This window comes from Globicephala melas, chromosome 5 (genome assembly GCF_963455315.2).
Source record: "Globicephala melas chromosome 5, mGloMel1.2, whole genome shotgun sequence".
NCBI lineage: Eukaryota > Metazoa > Chordata > Mammalia > Artiodactyla > Delphinidae > Globicephala > Globicephala melas.
Window position 1 is genome coordinate 89,448,647 of NC_083318.1, and position 18,974 is coordinate 89,467,620.

At 35.3% G+C, this 18,974-nt stretch overlaps 1 protein-coding gene across 1 annotated transcript in view; it reads left to right on the top strand.

Annotated features, from left to right (window-relative positions):
• The window catches only part of MOB1B (MOB kinase activator 1B), a 60,136-nt gene extending 42,180 nt beyond the window's left edge, over window positions 1–17,956 (top strand). Inside the window, exons 3-6 of the mRNA XM_030877817.2 lie at window positions 566–659; window positions 6,764–6,897; window positions 8,982–9,145; window positions 11,743–17,956. Coding sequence (XP_030733677.1) covers window positions 566–659; window positions 6,764–6,897; window positions 8,982–9,145; window positions 11,743–11,820 — 470 coding nt within the window. The 3' untranslated portion in view covers window positions 11,821–17,956. The remainder of the gene's footprint in view (window positions 1–565; window positions 660–6,763; window positions 6,898–8,981; window positions 9,146–11,742) is intronic.
• Window positions 17,957–18,974: the final 1,018 nt, after the last annotated feature.

Here is an 18,974-nt window from a genome sequence, read left to right on the forward strand (position 1 = left end):
ACAGTTTTCCAGTGAAACATATAGAAAACTATTCCTTTATGACTGGTGCTTTCTGTGCTCTTCTTAAGCAATATTTGCATGCCAAAGTTCATGGACATATTTTTCTATGCTCTTTTAAACTTTATTGTCTTGCCTTTCACATTTAGATGTATGATCCACTTGGAATTGCTTTTCAGGTATTGTGTGAGTGAAGAGTCAAGTTTTATTCTTTTCCATAGAGATAACCAATAGACTCAGAAACTGTCTCACATTTTATTACGGTGTTGCCTTTTTCTAAGTGATCTATAGAAGTTCTTTATATATTCTGAATATAAGATCTTTATTGATTATATGTGTTGCAAATAATTTCTCCCACTCTTGCTTGCCTTTTTATTCTCTTAAGGGAGTCACTTAATAAACAGAAGCTCCTAAATTCAGTGAGGCAAATATTGTTTGTTTGTATTCTTTTCACCTGTTCTTTGTTGAGGAAAGAACACTGATAGAGCTGAGATTCTGCTGGAATAAAAGATTGTTTGAGTAAAACTAAAATTTAACCTTTTACTTATAACTGATGCTTGCTTTGCAGCTGTAGATTTCTTCAATCAGATCAACATGCTTTATGGAACAATCACAGATTTTTGTACAGAAGAAAGTTGTCCAGTGATGTCAGCTGGCCCAAAGTAAGACATGATTCATGATCAGTTCTCATTTTTACTTTATCATACAGTTCTTAGATAAGAAGAAAATTTTTGACCTTATAATTTCTGTATTTAGCATCTCCTTCAGTGATTTACCAATGACTAATATTTTGAGTCCAGATTCCTTAGCCTGAGCTTTATAGTCCTCCCTATTGTATTGTCCTCCATCCTGCCTTTTTTCTGTTTGCTTATGCCTCTCTATCCAAATATTTTTTTAAAATCGAAATATAGTTGATATACAATATTATGTTAGTTTCAGGTGTATTGCATAGTGATTTGACATTTCCATACATTATGAAATGATCATCATGATAAGTCTACTAACCATCTATTACAGTGTTATTGACCATACTCCTTATGTTGAATATTATATTCCCATGACTTATTTATTTTATAATTGGAGGTTTGTATCTTTAAATATCTTTCACCTATTTTGCTCTATTCCCACCCCGCTCCCCTCTGGCAACCACCCCTCTGTGTGCTGTATCTGTGTTTGTTTTCTAGATTTCACATGTAAATGAGATCATATGGTGTTTGTTTTATTCTGCCTGACTTATTTTACTTAGTGTAATACCCTCTAGATCCATCCGTGTTGTCGCAAAGGGCAAGATTTCTTTCCCTTTTTTATGGCTAAGTAATATTCCATTGTGTGTGTGTGTGTGTGTGTGTGTATACACACACACACACACACACACACACACCCCCCACATCTTCTGCATTCATCTGTTGATGGACACTTAAATTACTTTCATATTTTAGGTACTGAAAATAATGCTGCAATGAAAAACGGGTTGCATATGTCTTTTCAAATTAATGTTTTTGTTTTCTTTGGGTAAATACCCAGAAAAGAAATTGCTGGATCTTATGGCAGTTCTATTTTAAATATTTTGAAGAACCTCTATACTTTTCTCCATACTGGGTGCACCAATTTGCAATTCCACCAACAGTGCATGAGGGTTCCCTTTTGGTCACATCCTTGCCAATACTTGGTATTTGTTGTCTTTTTGATAATAGCCATTCTAACAGGTGTGAGAAGTATCTCATTGTGGTTTTAATTTGCATTTCCTTCATGATTGGTGAGGTTGAGCATCTTTTCATGTGTCTCTTGGCCATGTGTATGTCTTTGGGAAAAATGTCTATTCAGGTCCTCTGCCCGTTTTTTAATTGGGTTGTTTATTTATTTATGATGTAGAACTGTATGAGTTCTTTGTATATTTTGTATATTAACCCCTTATTGGATATATCACTTGCAAATATCTTCTCCCATTCAGTAGGCTACCTTTTCATTTTGTTGATAGTTTCCATACTGTGCAAAACCTTTTTAGTTTAATGTGGTACCATTTATTTATTTTTGCTTTTATTTCCCTTGCCTGAGAAGACAGATCCAAAAAATATTGCTAAGACTGATTTCAAAGAGTTTTCTCCTAGAAATTTTATGGTTTCAGTTCTTACATTTAAATCTTTAATTTATTTTTATTTTATTTTATTTATTTATTTTTAAAAATATTTGTTATTTGGCTGTTCCAGGTCTTAGTTGTGGCATGCGGGATCTTTGTTGCAGCGTGCAGGATCTTTAGTTGTGGCCTGTGGAATCTTTTACTTGTGGCATGTGGGCTCTTCGTTGTGGCATGCGGGATCTAGTTCCCTGACCAGGGCTTGAACCCGGGCCCCCTGCATTGGGAGTGTGGAGTCTTAACCACTGGACCACCAGGGAAGTCCCTCATTTTTATTTTAGCTTATGTTTGTACATGGTGTGAGAAAGTAGTCCAGTTTTATTCTTTTACATATAGCTCTCCAGTTTTCCCAACATCATTTATTGAAAGGGCTGTCTCTTTTCCCCTGTTGTATATTTTTGCTTCCTTTGCAGATTAATTGACCGTTTAAGTGTAAGTTTGTTTCTGGGCTGTCTATATTCTATTCCATTAATCTGTGTTTCTCCTTTTGTGCTTGTACTATACTGTTTTGATTACTATAGCTTTGTAGTATAGCTATAGTATACTATATGTATGTTTGAAATAGGCAGTGTGATACCTTCAGCTTTGTTCTTCTTTCTCAAGATTGCTTTGGCTATTTGGAGTCTTTTATGTTTCTGTACAAATTTCAGAATTAACATGTTCTAGTTCTGTGAGAAATGCCACTTTATTTTGATAAAGATTGCCTTGAATCTGTAGATGGCCATGGGTAGTATGGTCATTTTAAAAATAATAATTCTTCCAGTCTGTGAGCATGTTATATCTTTCCATATGTTTGTGTGTTTTTCCATTTCTCTCATAAATATCTTAAAGTTTTCAGAGTACAAGTCTTGTACTTTTTTGGTTAGATTTATTCCTAGGTATTTTATTCTTTTTGATGCAGTTGTAAATGGGATTGTTTAAATTTATCCTTCTGATAGTTCACTATTAGTGTGTTGAAATGCAACAGGTTTCTGTGTATTAATTTTGTATCCTGCAACTTTATTGAATTCATTGATGATCTCTAGTAGTTTTCTGGTAGCATCCTTAGGATTTTCTATGTATAGTATCATGTTATCTGCAATGACAGTGACAGTTTTACTTCTTCCTTTCCAATCTAGATTCATTTTATTTCCTTTTTTTGTCTGTTTTGGCTAGGACTTCCAATACTATGTTGAATAAAAATGGTGAGAGTGGGCATCTTTGTCTTGTTCCTGATCTTACAGGAAATGCTTTCAGCTTTTCACCATTGAGTATAATGTTGGCTGTGGGTTTGTCATATATGGCCTTATTATGTTGAGTATGTTCCCTCTAAGCCCACTGTTTTGAGAGTTTTTGTTAATCATAAATGGATGTTGAATTTTGTCAAAGGCTTTTTTCTGTATCTGTTGAGATGATAATATGATTTTTATTTTTCAGTTTGTTAATGTGGTGTATCATGTTGATTGACTTGTAGATATTGACCATCCTTGCATCCCTGGGATAAGTCCTGCTTGATCATGGTTTATGATCCTTTTAAAGTATTGTTGGATTTGGTTTGCTAATATTCTGTTGAGGATTTTTGCACCTATGTTCATTGGTGATATCGGCCTGAAATTTTCTTTTTATGTGGTGATTTGTCTGATTTTGGTCAAAGTGATGCTGGCCTCATAGAATGAGTTCAGAAGTTTTCCTTCCTCTTCAATTTTTTGGGAATAGTTTGAGAAACATAGGTAATATAACTCTTTAAATGTTTGGTAGAAGGTAATATAACTCTTTAAATGTTTGGTAGAATTCACCTGTGAAGCTGTTCGGTCCTTGACTTTTGTTTGTTATGAGTTTTGGGGTTTTTTTAAAATTACTGATTCAGTTTCATTATTGGTAATCCATCTGTTCATATTTTCAATTTTTTCCCGATTCAGTTTTGGGAGATTGCATGTTTCTAGGAATTTATCCATTTCCTCTAGGTTGTCCATTTGACTGGCTATAATTGTTTGTAGTAGTCTCTTATGATCATTTGTACTTCTGTGGTATTGCTTGTAACTTCTCTTCTTTCATTTCTGATATTATTTGTTTGGTTTTATCAATTTTGTTTATTTTTTCTGAGAGCCAGCTCTTAGTTTCATTGGTCTTTTCTATTTATTTTATTATTATTATTAGTTTCTATTTCATTTAATTATGCTCTATTCCTCATGATTTCTTCCCTTCTAACTTTGGGTTTTGTTTGTTCCATTTTTCTAGTTACTTTAGGTATAAGCTTAGATTGTTTATTTGAGATTTTTCTTATTTCCTGAGGTAGGCTTGTATTACTATAAAATTCCCTCTTAGAACTGCTTTTGCTGCATCCCATATATTTTGGATCATTATGTTTTTGTCTTCATTTGTCTCCAGGTATTTTTTGATTTCCTCTTTGATTTCTTCAGGGACCCATTGGTTACTGGGTAGCATGTTGTTTAGACCCCACCTGTTAGTATTTTTTGCACTTTTTTTCTTGAAGTGGTTTCTCAGTTACTATTTATTATCGTTATTAACCAAGAAATGAACATTTTGGAATTTGTAGTTTATAAGTTCATACCATGATGACAGAAATAAATTTCAAAGACAATGGTCTGTCAAAGGTGGAATGAAAAAAGCAGTGGGTGCAAAATAGAGTTAGAATATGAAGTCATCATTAAGTATAAACGTGACAAAAGAAAAGGAAAGAATCAGGGAATCATAGTTATAAACTCTAGAAGTATAAGCAATATGCAGTTGTTTTATTTTTCAAAAAACCTTAGGACATTGAATATTAGTATTGTTTATAAAGTTTCAGGATATTGAAAATGATTTTTTGGTTTACTGTGCCTGCTTTTGACTTCTGCATTTAAAAATGAATTGGGAACACCTGAGAATCATTAACAAAATGAAAAACATGATTGTGAGAGAAATGCAAAAACATTGAGGCTTCATAACATAAGGGAAAAAACATGGATGAGTTCCTGTCTTTAAATGAAGACTAAGTAAGGATGGCCAGAATTCCTACCATTCATGTTCTCTGTCTCCTAAGAGGCTCAAACAAGAAGAGGCTTAAGTCACACTTGAGACTTTTGTTTTATGTTAGGAAGAATATCTTGACTGTGAAAGTGATTAAATAGTAGAACAGGATGCCAAGAAATGTTGGGGAATCTCCTCTTGGAGACCTTCAAAGTAGACTTGACATTCATCCCTGTTTCCCAGGGTTGGTATGCTGTCAGAATATTTATTCAGGTGTATCCTGTTTAAGATTTACTGTTCAAGTGTAAGTAACTTATGATTAAATAGAAAGCATCCTTGTTATCCTATCTCAAGATACTTTTCATTGTTTAAAATACCCTGTAGTATTTTTCCATTATATTTTCTTCCAGCTCCTTTGCTAGGCTTAATCACCTATCATTACGTTAGTCCAAACTCTGGGACAAGATTATAAAAACACAATTGATTCAAAGAGAGAAGCTAAGTGGCAGAGGTAACCTTCAGAAACTAAAAAACTAAATGCTAGTTCAGTTTAGATAATTTTGTACATGGAGTTTCAGCTGCATGCTTATTCCTTGTCTTAAAAATCAGGTTGTGTGGGCTTCCCTGGTGGCGCAGTGGTTGGGAGTCTGCCTGCCGATGCAGGGGACACGGGTTCGTGCCTCGGTCTGGGAAGATCCCACATGCCGCGGAGCGGGTGGGCCCGTGAGCCATGGCCGCTGAGCCTGCGCGTCCGGAGCCTGTGTTCCGCAACGGGAGAGGCCACGGCAGTGAGAGGCCCGCGTACCGCAAAAAAAAAAAAAAAAAGAAAAAAAAAATCAGGTTGTGGTTGTATGTGTGTGTGTTTGTTTAATTAACTCCATTAGCATTCTGTTGTACTGTTTTTACATACTAATTTACAAGTCTGTCTTCTCTACTAGTCTTTTTCCTTGAGAACAGGGAAAGTGTCTTTCATTTTAGTGTCCGTTGTTCAAGTGTCTTTCATTTTAGTGTCCGTTGTTCAAGAACAGTATTCCTTGACACAGTATTACTCACATGGTAGGTGCACATTAAATGTTTATTATACCAAAGGCTAGTGTCTGGTTAATACCTAGATACTATAGGCATCTTTATTTGGGTTGCCAATTTTCCTCAAAGGCATGTTTAGCTCCTCAGCCAAATGTACTCAAATATTGAATCACTCTCTTTTTCATTAATCTTACTTAGGTGCTTCCATGTCATTCTCTAGTCTTAACCCAAAATTTAAAGCCCCAAGTTAAAAAGAATTGTACTGCGTAAGGAGAAACGGTTTTTGAGGAAGAAAACAATAATCATAAAGATTAAAGATGGTCATCATAGAAGTGGGAAGTAAACTTAGGGTTTCTACTATAGCAGTTTATACTATGTGTGATTCTAAAATATAACGGCTATGTATGAAAGAAAGCTCACAAAAAATGGGTTTGGTGGGATCTGCTTAGTTTGTATCCTGATAAATGCAAAATAGTCCAATAGCAATTTTAAAATGCTAAATTTAAGTGCCAAATGCAAAAAATCTTTTTTTGGAGGAAGACATTAGAATACATCCTGAATACATTCCTAATAAACATATATATGTAATATAAAAACTTACACATTATATATAGATATACACTGATGTTCTGTGTACTTTTTATCTTTCCAATACAGATATGAGTATCATTGGGCAGATGGAACAAACATAAAGAAGCCTATTAAGTGCTCTGCACCAAAGTACATTGATTACCTGATGACTTGGGTTCAGGACCAGTTGGATGATGAGACATTATTTCCATCAAAAATTGGTATAATTGTTTAACTGGGATCCATCATGATTTATCTAATTTCATGCGTTTCTAGGGCTTATTGCCTCTCTATTCCAGGAACCATGTTAAATTACCATACCTATCAAAATATTGCTAATCTTATATACTTGAAAGTGTCTATCTTTTTCATACCAAGTTTATCATGAACATTAGGTAAACCTCCCTATAATTTTAAACAGTAAGAAGATCGGTATATCTTGGATAGTAACAAATCTGGCCTGTGTTAGGGAAAAAAGAGACTGGTCATTGGGTAAGCAGCCAGTATCATCTGCTGCAGTCATATCCATTTCTTGTTTAGGAAGGGAGTTTATATGACTTCAAAACAGTTTTACCTTACATTTGTGGCAAAGAGGGCATTTGTATTCATGACACACGTGTGAACCTTGCAGGCTGTGAAATCAGGCTAGGTGAGAAGAAAACAAGATTTGACAGGTTGGCCTGTTATCAACTGAGTGACTTTTATATATGCTGACCTTTTAAAGGGCTGACCTTTCAAGTGGAAATTATTTACATTTAGACAGTTCATATGACTTTACTGTGTCAAATTCCTTACAACTGTGTTTTCTGAAAAAATTAAGAATTTGCTCTTTTCAACTTTTTGACTGTATTTTATGCTTTTTTAGTTTTGGGGAGAAGGATATAGTGGAGGAGACAGCAATGTAAATAGTCGCTGTTGTTATGGCTTGTTTTAAACACATTCATTGAATGCTTTAACTACTTTGGAGCCTTTGTAATGAAAGGTCTATTTTTCAAGACTGCATTACTTATATACATAGTAATGGTTTGGGATAAGTGCCCTTATCTTTTATCTTCATAATATAATTTTTAACTTTTAACCCAATTTCAGGCTTCTAGAAAATTTGTAAGAATTGTGCAAACAATCCCTATGTATCCTTCTTCCAGATTTTTTAGTTGCCAACATTTTAACACATTTGCTTTCTCTCTCTCTCTCCCTCCTTCCCCACTCCACATTCTTTTCTTTTTCCTGAACTGTTTGAGAGTAAGTTGCAATTATGATGGACCTTTATCTGTATGTGCTTCAATGTGTATTTCCTTAGAAAAATCACAGTATAACTGTCAGAATCAGGAAATTAACACCAGTACAATACTACTGTCTAATTTACAAATCTTATTCAGATTTTTCAAAATTTCCCAATAATATCCTTTAGAGCAAAAGAAAATCTTTGACGTTTGTTTTCATTCAGTGTCATGTCTCTTTAGCCCCCTTTAATGTGGAATATGTGTATTTCTCAGGCTTTTTTGGTCTTTTCATGACACTGACATTTTTGAAGTGTGTAATGTAAGCATACTATTTTATATAGTGTCCCTTCATTTTGGGAGACACTTATGTACCCCAAAATGTCTTATGTTTTCTTGTGATCTATAATGTTTTATAATGTGATCTATAATGTGATCTATAATATTTTTAAATGGGCAGTAGGCAATGTGATGACATTGAACCCAGTAGTACCAGTATTTGCCTTGTGCCATTTGCCTTGTGTAAATCTGGATCATTTAGCCACTTTAACAAAGGATGTAGACTTTTGTATTTTTCTAGTTTTGTATTTACTGCTGTAAAAGTGCTCTAATTCATAAAACAAGTCTAATTGAGCAGAGACTGCAGCTAATTTCAGGGTAAATGTAGACCTGGTGTAGTAATGAAATAATTTCCATAGAAAAAAATCTGAAAATGTATTGCAGGCATTTTAAACAAAACTAAACATAGTGATACATTATTTGTGTTCAGCATAAGAAACCTGAGGATCTGAATATGCATTTTAGCTCCATTACCATCTTAGACATTTGTTTCATTTTGGTAAAGTGGTGGTATATTAGAGGCCTAAAGGGCTAAACTGAAGACAAATTCTTATTCCATAGAAGCATTGAAGTTTATTTTCATTCATGATATTTTGAGAACTTTTGAAAAGTACAATGGGTATTTTAAGTAGTAATTCATAAATACTTATTATTTTCAGCCTTGTCTTGGTAATTTATATTGCCATTTGCTGATAATGCCTTGTTCTCTTCTTGTTAATAGAGGGGGTTGTTTATCTATTTACTAGGTGTCCCATTTCCGAAGAATTTCATGTCTGTGGCAAAAACTATACTCAAACGCCTCTTTAGGGTTTATGCTCACATTTATCATCAGCATTTTGACCCTGTGATCCAGCTGCAGGAGGAAGCACATCTCAATACATCTTTCAAGCACTTTATTTTTTTTGTCCAGGTAAGTTGGATTAGGAGATCTTTTTTGCTCAGAAAAAGCAGTTATCTACAGAGTTATGAGGTGAATACTACATCCATACTGTCAGGATAAAATTTGCTATATCTCTCTAGTCTTCATCCTCTTTTTTTTTTTTGTGGTACGCGGGCCTCTCCCATTGCGGAGCACAGGCTCAGGACGCGCAGGCTCAGCGGCCATGGTTCACGGGCCCAGCCGCTCCGTGGCATGTGGGGTCTTCCCGGACCAGGGCACGAACCCATGTCCCCTGCATCGGCAGGCGGACTCTCAACCACTGCGCCACCAGGGGAGCCAGGTCCATTAACTTTTGATCTGAATCCTTAGTTGACCTCCTCTTCCTTCTCTCTTTATTTCTCAAAGAATGGGCCTTAGAGATGTAGACTAAAAGGAGTGAGGCTATTCTTGTCCTGCTATAATAATTAGAGAACTAAAAGGTAGGAGTGAAAAAGAGGTAGAAATGCAGAAGCTGAGCAGCTGTTTTTTGGTGGAGTTTGGAGAAGGGAGATGGTAGGCAGGAGAAGTCCAAAGCTTGAATCTGTGTTGTTTTGGTATATCTGTGGGCATAAACTTATAAATACCTTTCCCATGCCCCATCTCCACAAAGAAAAATGTGTTTATTTTCCCTCTATACACACTCCTCATAATGGGGATACACATTTTGTATCTTAATTTCACCTATATAAACAAATTTTAGGAGATAGTAACTTGCCAAAACTGTTGCCCTGAGCAATTATTTTACTATGGTATCCCATCTATAGACACCAATAGAAACAAAATGTTATCCTAAAATTTGCATCTGTGCTTTGGTTTAGGCAGAACATGATTGCTTGAGGTTTTAGTGGTTTGGGAGAGGATATTCTCCCACCAGAAGGTTTATTAGTTTTACCTTATTATATGATCTTAAAGTACACTGTATCTCCCAACTCCTAGCAAAATAGTAAGGGATTGATACGTTGCATTTACCACATCTGAGCCTAGTTATATCTCAGGACACTGTGACCTTCTTGAAGGCGGGTCCATTAGTTATACAGTATTACTGCTTCTTTGAGTGAGAGTGGCCTCTGCCCTGGGCCTCACAATTTAGAAGTTCTGCTCTGGCCCTTGCCCATACTCCTGCATGGAGTGAGAAGTCCATAGGGCCAAGAACATACCTACATAGATCCCTTCTGGTATGTGCTTGGATACCTGAGATTCAGAACTCCCTACCCACATGGTCTCAAGTGTATTGCCAGGGTTTGCATGGATCTTTTCCTTTGGTCCGTACTTTTAAGGGAAGGTCATATCTCTGATAGCCAGACCTAAGGGATAGCCAGATGGCAGCTGTTGGTGAGTGTGTGTGGACATTGCCTTTATAAGCTTGTCAGGGTGTCCACACTCCTGCATGTGAGACCCATTGAAATACAGGATGGAGCTGTGGTTTGGTAGATCAGGGAGGTTTGCTGAGGGCCAGGGACTGGCTCTCCTCATGTCACTACTTTCCAATGTAGACTGGGAGTCTTAAGAATTCTAAATTTGAATCTGCTTTCCTGGCTACTATGGTGTGTTTGTTAAGGTAGGAGAATCGAACATATATAACAATATATTAGCTTAATGTAAAATACAGTAATTTAGTCATGTGATATATATCCATTTGTGCTATTGGTCCAGACCCCGCAAGTCTTAGTGGTAGACTTGCTATTGAGTGCCCCTTAATGCCTTCCTAGTACTTACTGCAGTGCTTGGCACGTGATGGATGCTAGTAAATGAGTGAAATTGTGACCTCAGAATGCCCCACTGTGGCAGAATATCAAAAGATCAGAAGTATCAACAGCTTTTTTTTTTTTTTTTTTTGCGGTACGTGGGCCTCTCGCTGTTGTGGCCTCTCCCGTTGCGGAGCCTGACGCTCAGGCTCAGCGGCCATGGCTCACGGGCCTAGCCGCTCCACGAACAGCCACTTTTTATTAGCCTTATAATTTATAGTTCAGGGGAAATCTATTCATAATTGAATTTCAGAATGACAGTGGTAGAACTTCTAAAGAAGCACAATTTAAATCCAGGCTTTCTTATTTGTTCTTTACAGGATTTACTTACCATTTATGGACTCCACATTATTCATGTTATTCTCATACCACATTATATGGTAGCTTGCAGATATGTTAGTTAATAACATAAACTAACTTTTTTACTCTTCATATAATGCTGAAATTTGCCTGAGATTTTTTTTGATCCCTGCTTGGTTGACTATATCTAAATGGTGCCCTGGTTATTCCTTTTAACAGGAAGCAGCAACTCCCATTTATTGAGCGTTTACTTTGTGCCAGGGATTACATGAAGTGGTTAACATTACAGTATCACATTTAGTCCCCATAATAATCTTATGAGGTAATTTACCCTAATTATTACAGATGTAAAATATAATATCAGAAGTGGTTAAGTGAATTGCATAAGACACAGAGGTAGGGAATAGAAAAAGTTTTCTTGAAAAAAAGATTTGAGTTTTATTTACTTTAAAAGCTAATTTCCAACAAATGTTAATGGAAATCTGTTTTGGAATGAGATGTAAATAATGTTTCTGCTATTTCTTCTGCCTTTGTCATACATAGGAATTCAACCTTATTGACAGAAGAGAACTTGCACCACTCCAGGAACTGATCGAAAAACTCACCTCAAAGGACAGATAAAAGAATGCAGATGTGTGCAAATTATTCCTCAAATGAAGCTGTGTGGAGTGCATTTGGATTTTGTTTTATTTTATTTTTATCTTGGTTGTTTTTATGTTAGGTTTGGGGGGCTTATTTGGGTTCCTTTTTCTTTATTCTGAATAAATGAAACCATATACTATGGCTAGAGGAAGGCAAGAACCATTCTCTATTCAGTTGATAGGGGTAAATTTTGTCTTAGTGGCATACAGTATTTTTTCTAACTTGGGGAATTTTTGATAATACTATATGTTGAAAGAAATGCTTATTGATTGGACTGCTGATGGATGGGGGTTCTCCGTTGTGTAAATTGTGGTTGATTTTTGAAGTCCCCAAAAGTCTTATGTTTTTAAGTGCCTTGGCAGGCTCATTTCTGAGGTGCAAAGCACAGACATAGAACTGAACAGGGCTTGAAACAATATTAGGATTACTACCCAGGGCACTTACTGATGCATGTTTCAAAATACCTATTGATAAAAGCCATAGTTTACCTAAATTGGTGATCTCCAGCTTTTACTACATTAAAGAAACACAGTTTGTAAAGGTGTGCATGTAGAGCATAAAAAATTAGTATTTCTTAATTATTTTTGATATTGATAGTAATTCTGTTCAACAGATGCTTAAAGTTCTACAAGCAGGTCTTTTCCATCTCTTGATATCTGTGATATTGAAACTTGAAGATGTTGAAATGTAATACCGGTTACATTTTGGCTTCTTTCTACATGTTAACTGCACTGTAGGTGTAAAAATTCAGGTTATATATAGGTTTGCCATCTTCAGAGATGATGCTGAACTGTGAGGTTTCTTAGCAATTGCCAAATGAGCCATAAATCTGCAGAATCCCCTTCTGCTTTGAAGAGGAGGTGATAGGAGTGTGTGTTTGTTTGCAGGGGGGTTAGTTTGAATGGTGCGTTATAGATGGGATTAAGTACAGGGAGTCAAGTTCAAGAAAGTCCTTTCTCAAAACTCTTGAATAGAATGGCATGAATATTTTAATCAATCTCTTGTAAGCAAAGTCTTAGAGACTTCCTTTTAGGAATCAACTTCCATGAGAAGTTAAAAATAAATTACTAATTTTAGATATAGACATAAACATGGAATTTAAGGACTTTGGGGAAATTGATCACTTTACAGCATTTCCATTCAGTGAATGGAGCTGGTGTTTGTCATTTTAAAATGATACAGTACCTTCTTTACTTGTTATAGGCCCAACTTGAAACATTCTGACTTCTGATTTTTCCACTGTGAAAGGAAATCTTTCTTTGCAGTGATATCAGATAATGAAAGTGCTAAAGTAGTAATTAACTTTTACATTTTTTTTTTTTTGCTATGACTTTCTGGTGAGCTATTCCCATAAGTAAAAAGTTCAGAAACTTAGTTTTTTTGTTTTTTTTTTTTGCGGTACGCGGGCCTCTCACTGTTGCGGCCTCTCCCGTTGCGGAGCACAGGTTCTGGACGCGCGGGCTCAGCGGCCGTGGCTCACGGGCCCAGCTGCTCCGCGGCACGTGGGATCTTCCCGGCCCGGGGCATGAACCCATGTCCCCTGCATTGGCAGGCGGACTCTCAACCACTGCGCCACCAGGGAAGCCCCCAGAAACTTAGTTTTTAAAATAAATGTTAACATTTTTCACTTCAGTTTTACTCTTGTGAAATATCCTTTTTAGACTTCCAGTTTTAATTTCGTCATTTCTGGTAAATCTGTTTCCTTCAGTTAGAAATATATACTCTTCCTTTGTTAGGAATATATACCTTTTTCCTTGTAGAATAGAAGTCTTACTCTGAAATTGTATAGACTAAAAACAGTAGAAAAGAATCTAAAATGAAATCAGTTTGTTTTTGCCATTAACAAGTAGAATAGTGATACAATTTACTGCCATTACAATTATGATCAGTAGGAACTGCCTTTTTCTCATTTCTAGCAATCATTCTCCAAGTACCAACAGTAGAAAGTAACAGGAGAGCCTGGCAGAGGCAAGTATATTGGACATGCCTTGGTCATACTTATTTATAAACTGCAATGAGAACTAGCTGATTTCCTTAAAACATATCTTTTAGTATCCAAATATATAATATCAGCCACTGTGGGTTGATTGAGAAACAAAATCTGGCATCTAGTGATTTGGGGTACCATCTATTTAGGAAGATGAAACATATGATTATTCAAATAGTCTTCCAATACTGCATTTGACTTCATATCAACCTAGTAATAAAGGGGTTGCAGTAGCCAAGTGTGGAGAGACAAGTGAAACATTGTTTTTACTCATTTAAGCCTTATACAGTAGTACACTGTACAAATGTTATTATAAATTAATGTTTAGTAGTCGGACTTACTTTTCCACTCTATGTAGATAGGAGTTTCTTATCACTGTGCCAGAATCTCAGGTGCCTGCTTCTGAGTATTCCTTTAAACAGAGGTATTGGGAAGTAAGGAAATATGTATGTGTATATATATGGTAACAAAGTAGAGACATTCTCCCAGGGAGAGGCCTGGCATTGTGCATGGTGTTACATGGCTGCAAATAGGGAAACACCAGAGCATGTGAGAAATAACTGACTTAATAAAAAGCTGCTTTGATTCGTTTGGTTCCCAGGAGCATTAGTAAGATGCCTTTTATAAAATAAGGATCAAATCTTGGTTTTACAACATAGTTTGCTTATAAATGTCTATTGGATTCTTTCCAGATTTCTTAATTTGTAAATAACCCGGATAATGATTTCCCCCCCTGCTCTTCATACAGAGATATAAAGCAGAAGTTGGTTTTCTCATCTGCTGATGAAAGCATAAAATATAAAGTAGTAAGTTAACATAGTATTGTCACAAAGCTTTGGTTAAATGTTGATAGGAAGCAAGTTTTAGTAATTCTTTTAAATGACGGTGTAATGGTGGTGGAGAGAAATTAATAACAGAGTGAAAATCTTTCCATTAGCTGTAGGTGGTGCTACTGGCTTTCATTTACTGGCTTGATTATTCTGTTTTCCATAAAAACCATGGCACTAGGCTGCACTAAAACATTAAGTATGTGTTAGCTGGTAGAGGCTTTGGAGGTCAGTTTACCTTAAATTGAAAGATTTTAGATTGCTATCTCTTCCTACCTTTGTCATTTTTAAATGCTAAATGTTCAGCATAAAATTAAGTAGGAAAAGATATGTTTAGTGTATAATATGTCGCAGACTGAGGTACTACCTGGCTTATCAGGAAAGATAAAGCACTACAATCTTTTATATTCAAGAATTACCGATAATGTGGATATTTATATTTTACATGTAAGCACCACACTGCATTTTATGTATTAGCATTTTCCTTGCTTAGGGGAAAATAGCAAAATGACAGATTTCTTTTATACCTTTGTGTACACCCTCTCTGAGAGAGTTTTTGATAACCACTGAAATGGTAAAATATGTGAGATAAAATTATTAAGTTGTAGGACTTCCTTTTAAGATAAATATGTCATACCTTGAACATCTCAAATGAGAGTTGATCTTCAGAGTAGTTTTCTTTGGGAGCACTACTTATTCCAGCTATGCTGCAAAGGTGTAATGTTTCTAGAACACTTTCAGCGATGCCTTGAGAATTGGTTTGTGACTATGCAGGAAAATCTGTTTTATCATTTCAGTTGCACTGAAAACTTTTCTGGAAGCTTAATATGACCTATCTCATTCACCAAAACAACTCTACTTTGGCTGTTTTCTTAGAACTAAACTATTAAGGAAGTTCAAAAGAATATGCCATAGGCTCTGAATTTGCAGAACAGAATGTTTTGAGCACTGATTTGTAGCATCATTTAATAAAAAAATAGTTTCCTGATGTCACTGCTTTGAAGTAGGCAGTATTGTTTGGATGTACAAGTTTTATTTTTTTAATTTAGTTTAATTACCTTACAGTTAAATATAATAGTTTAAAAAACCAAAGTCTTTTTCTTATTTTCTATTTTTGGTCCATTTTCCTGATAACTTTTGGATTATATCTTGAGTACTGTAGGGTAGTTTTGATTGAAGGTATATTAAAAATAAAAATGGATCCAATATTTAAGATAGAAGTAGCTTAAGGAAGCAGCAGGCTTTACCTCCATGCTTTTTTTTTTAAACTTATTTTCACGCAAATGAACAATTTGAATTTAAAGACTGGAGATCATTGTAAAAAGAAATTGGAATACAGTTTATATATTAATTATGCTGAATTTAAGTCTGTGTGTCACAGTAAAATATTTCAAATTGTATAATCATTTCATATGTGATTTATAACTTTAACATTTTGAATGTCTTTTTAAAAGATATGAGACAAGAAGTATATTTGAAAATGTCACTGCATACCAAGAGGAAAACTTAACTTATTTTGAAACTTATCTGGGATATTAAAGAATATACCAATTCCTAGAAACACTATTCTAGATCTATACGGACGGCTCCTAAAATGATTTAAATATCAGCATTTTGTCATAATATTAAGTTTCACCATAGGAATTACAGTTGTTGAGCTGTCAGTTTAATGGTATATGAGATAACTGTTAGAGCTAAAGCTATTTCATGATTTAATGGAAAAGTTTAATTTTAAGATATAATAACAATTCTGACTGCAGACAATTTGAATTTTTGAGGCTCTCCTAATGAGCTAATTATAGAGAAAAATTCATTTTGAAGGTATAAAACTGTGTTCCATGTCTGCCACTTGTAGCTGAACTGATACTTAAATTTTGACAAAAGAGAGAAAATACAGATTAAAATACTGAGTACTCTCAGTTTTGCAAGTGTGATACAAATTTCCTTTTTTGCATATAATACTACACAATAGAAAAATTTGGATTAGAATCCTCAAAGATAGTGAAATCACTGGCCTTTCCAAACCTATGTTTACTTGTCATCTTCTCCTTGGAGGTAAATTACTTCCTTACTGGTGTTGACTTTCCATATACTCCTCTCTCCCCTATCTCACAACACACACAGACACACACACACACACAGACGAAAAACAAAACAGATTGATTATATAGGTCCTCACTGTTAGTGATTCTGAAGTGATTGCTGTCAATACATAGGTTGCACCTGAAGTGTTGGATGATACAATTTACATAAGCATTTTTGGTTGTTTTGGTTCATAGCTTTCTTTAAACTACATCACTGAAGCTGAGATTACTAGAGATATAAATTTAAATCTTTTATTAATATTTAATTTCTGTTATATATTATTAAATTCTTATATGTGTGGGTGTTTCTTACAGGTTTGCAGGTTTTCATTTTGTTTACTTAATTGTGCAAGTTGTAAAATAGATTCTTGCATTTTCATTTTAAGAACACTTTTCTCCTTAAATTGTTCTGCAGAGATAACTGTTTTTAGGGGAAATAGTTTTTTACAGCCACTAAATTGTATGTTATTTTTGTACATGCATACTAGGGTGGTAAGGACACTAATCTTGTGGGGAAAACTTAAATTTGTTTTATTTGAACTTTCCCTATACATTATTACTAAAAATTATCTAGGAATAGCATCACGAGATCTAGGTTGAGAGAGAATACAATAAACATGAGAATACTTAAAGTTTTAATAGAATCATTTCTGAGGACAAAACCAGAATACTGCCAGTGCCATAAATGGAAGCATGAGGCAGCATTCACACTGTGCAACTGTTGCAGAGAATGAGTAAGACAGGATCCTGCTCTAATGGAGATGGACAATTTCTCTCTATTAAAGTAGCTGAATCTAAAACATGAAATGCAACATGGGGGCTATATTGTAAACTGTGCCAAGATTACTCAAATTGTAGTTACTTTTGATCAGACTTCAACTGTTTTCTCATTTTTGTTTTAAAAGGAGATACTGAGGGAATTCCCTGGCAGTTCAGTGGTTAAGACTTGGCGCTTTCACTGCTGGAGGCCCAAGTTCTATCCCTGGTCAGGGAACTAAGATCCTACAAACCATGTAGTGTGGTAAGAACTAAAAAATAAAAGGGGATACTGAATGTCGGAAAATCTGTAATATGTTTTAATTGAGAGATGTAAATAATGTATACAGACTTGTATGTCATGGGATTGGAAATATTTAAATTCTAGGGTTTTTTTTCTTTAAAGGAAGAAACTGAATGTCTATTTAAAAAAATAATAAATAGTTATGTTTGGCCATGAATCCTGACTTTGCATTACTGTTTATTTTTGCTGTAGGTGTTCCCACACTGTACAGATTCCTAGAGAAGTATTGAAGGTATATGAAATATGTTGAACATTTAAAACTTGTTAGGCATTATTTTTTATAATGCTCACAACAACCCTGGAAGTTAGTGGCTCAGTGTCTTCTATACTAGAAAACTAAAGTTTAGAGATTATAGAAGTCATTGATTTGCGCTAGGGTGTGAAAACCCAAATATGCTTGACCTTGAGGCCAGTGGTTTTGTTTATTTTCTTTAAATATACTATTACCATGAGAATAATTAGCAAAATAATTATTTGTTCACCTTTCCATTAAGCTTTTATCTAATATTTTGTCTTCATTACAGACCATTAAAGAATAAACAGTATGGGAGAATCCTCATTTTACCCTGATACCTAAGTTCCAAAAGGAAATGTGTATTTTAGAGTATTCTTAGAGTATCATTATTTAGAGGTATTTATGTTTAGAGGAAATTGTGTTTAGACCATTAGGTTGAGAATATTTTGATGGTAGTAGCCATAGTTGCCCAGTGTCACTAATTGGTATTTGAGATGAAGACTAGGAGTAGAAAATGCTAGTCCATGCTGATGTGGACTGTGCCTGCACGCTTTAATAAAAAATACCTTGTTAGGGCTTCCCTGGTGGCACAGTGGTTGAGAGTCCGCCTGCCGATGATGGGGACACCGGTTCGTGCCCCGGTCCGGGAAGATCCCACATGCCGCGGAGCGGCTGGGCCCGTGAGCCATGGCCGCTGAGCCTGCGTGTCCGGAGCCTGTGCTCCGCAGCGGGAGAGGCCACAACAGTGAGAGGCCCGCGTACAGCAAAAAAAAAAAAAACCTTGTTATTATGCATGTATAGTATAGTACGTACAAAGCGTCTACTGTATGTAAAGAAATATACACATATAAAAATTAACTGTTTTACTAATTAGGTTCATTTGCTTCAACTGTACTGAATTTATATGGTTCTTTACTATATAATATTGTATGGAATGATG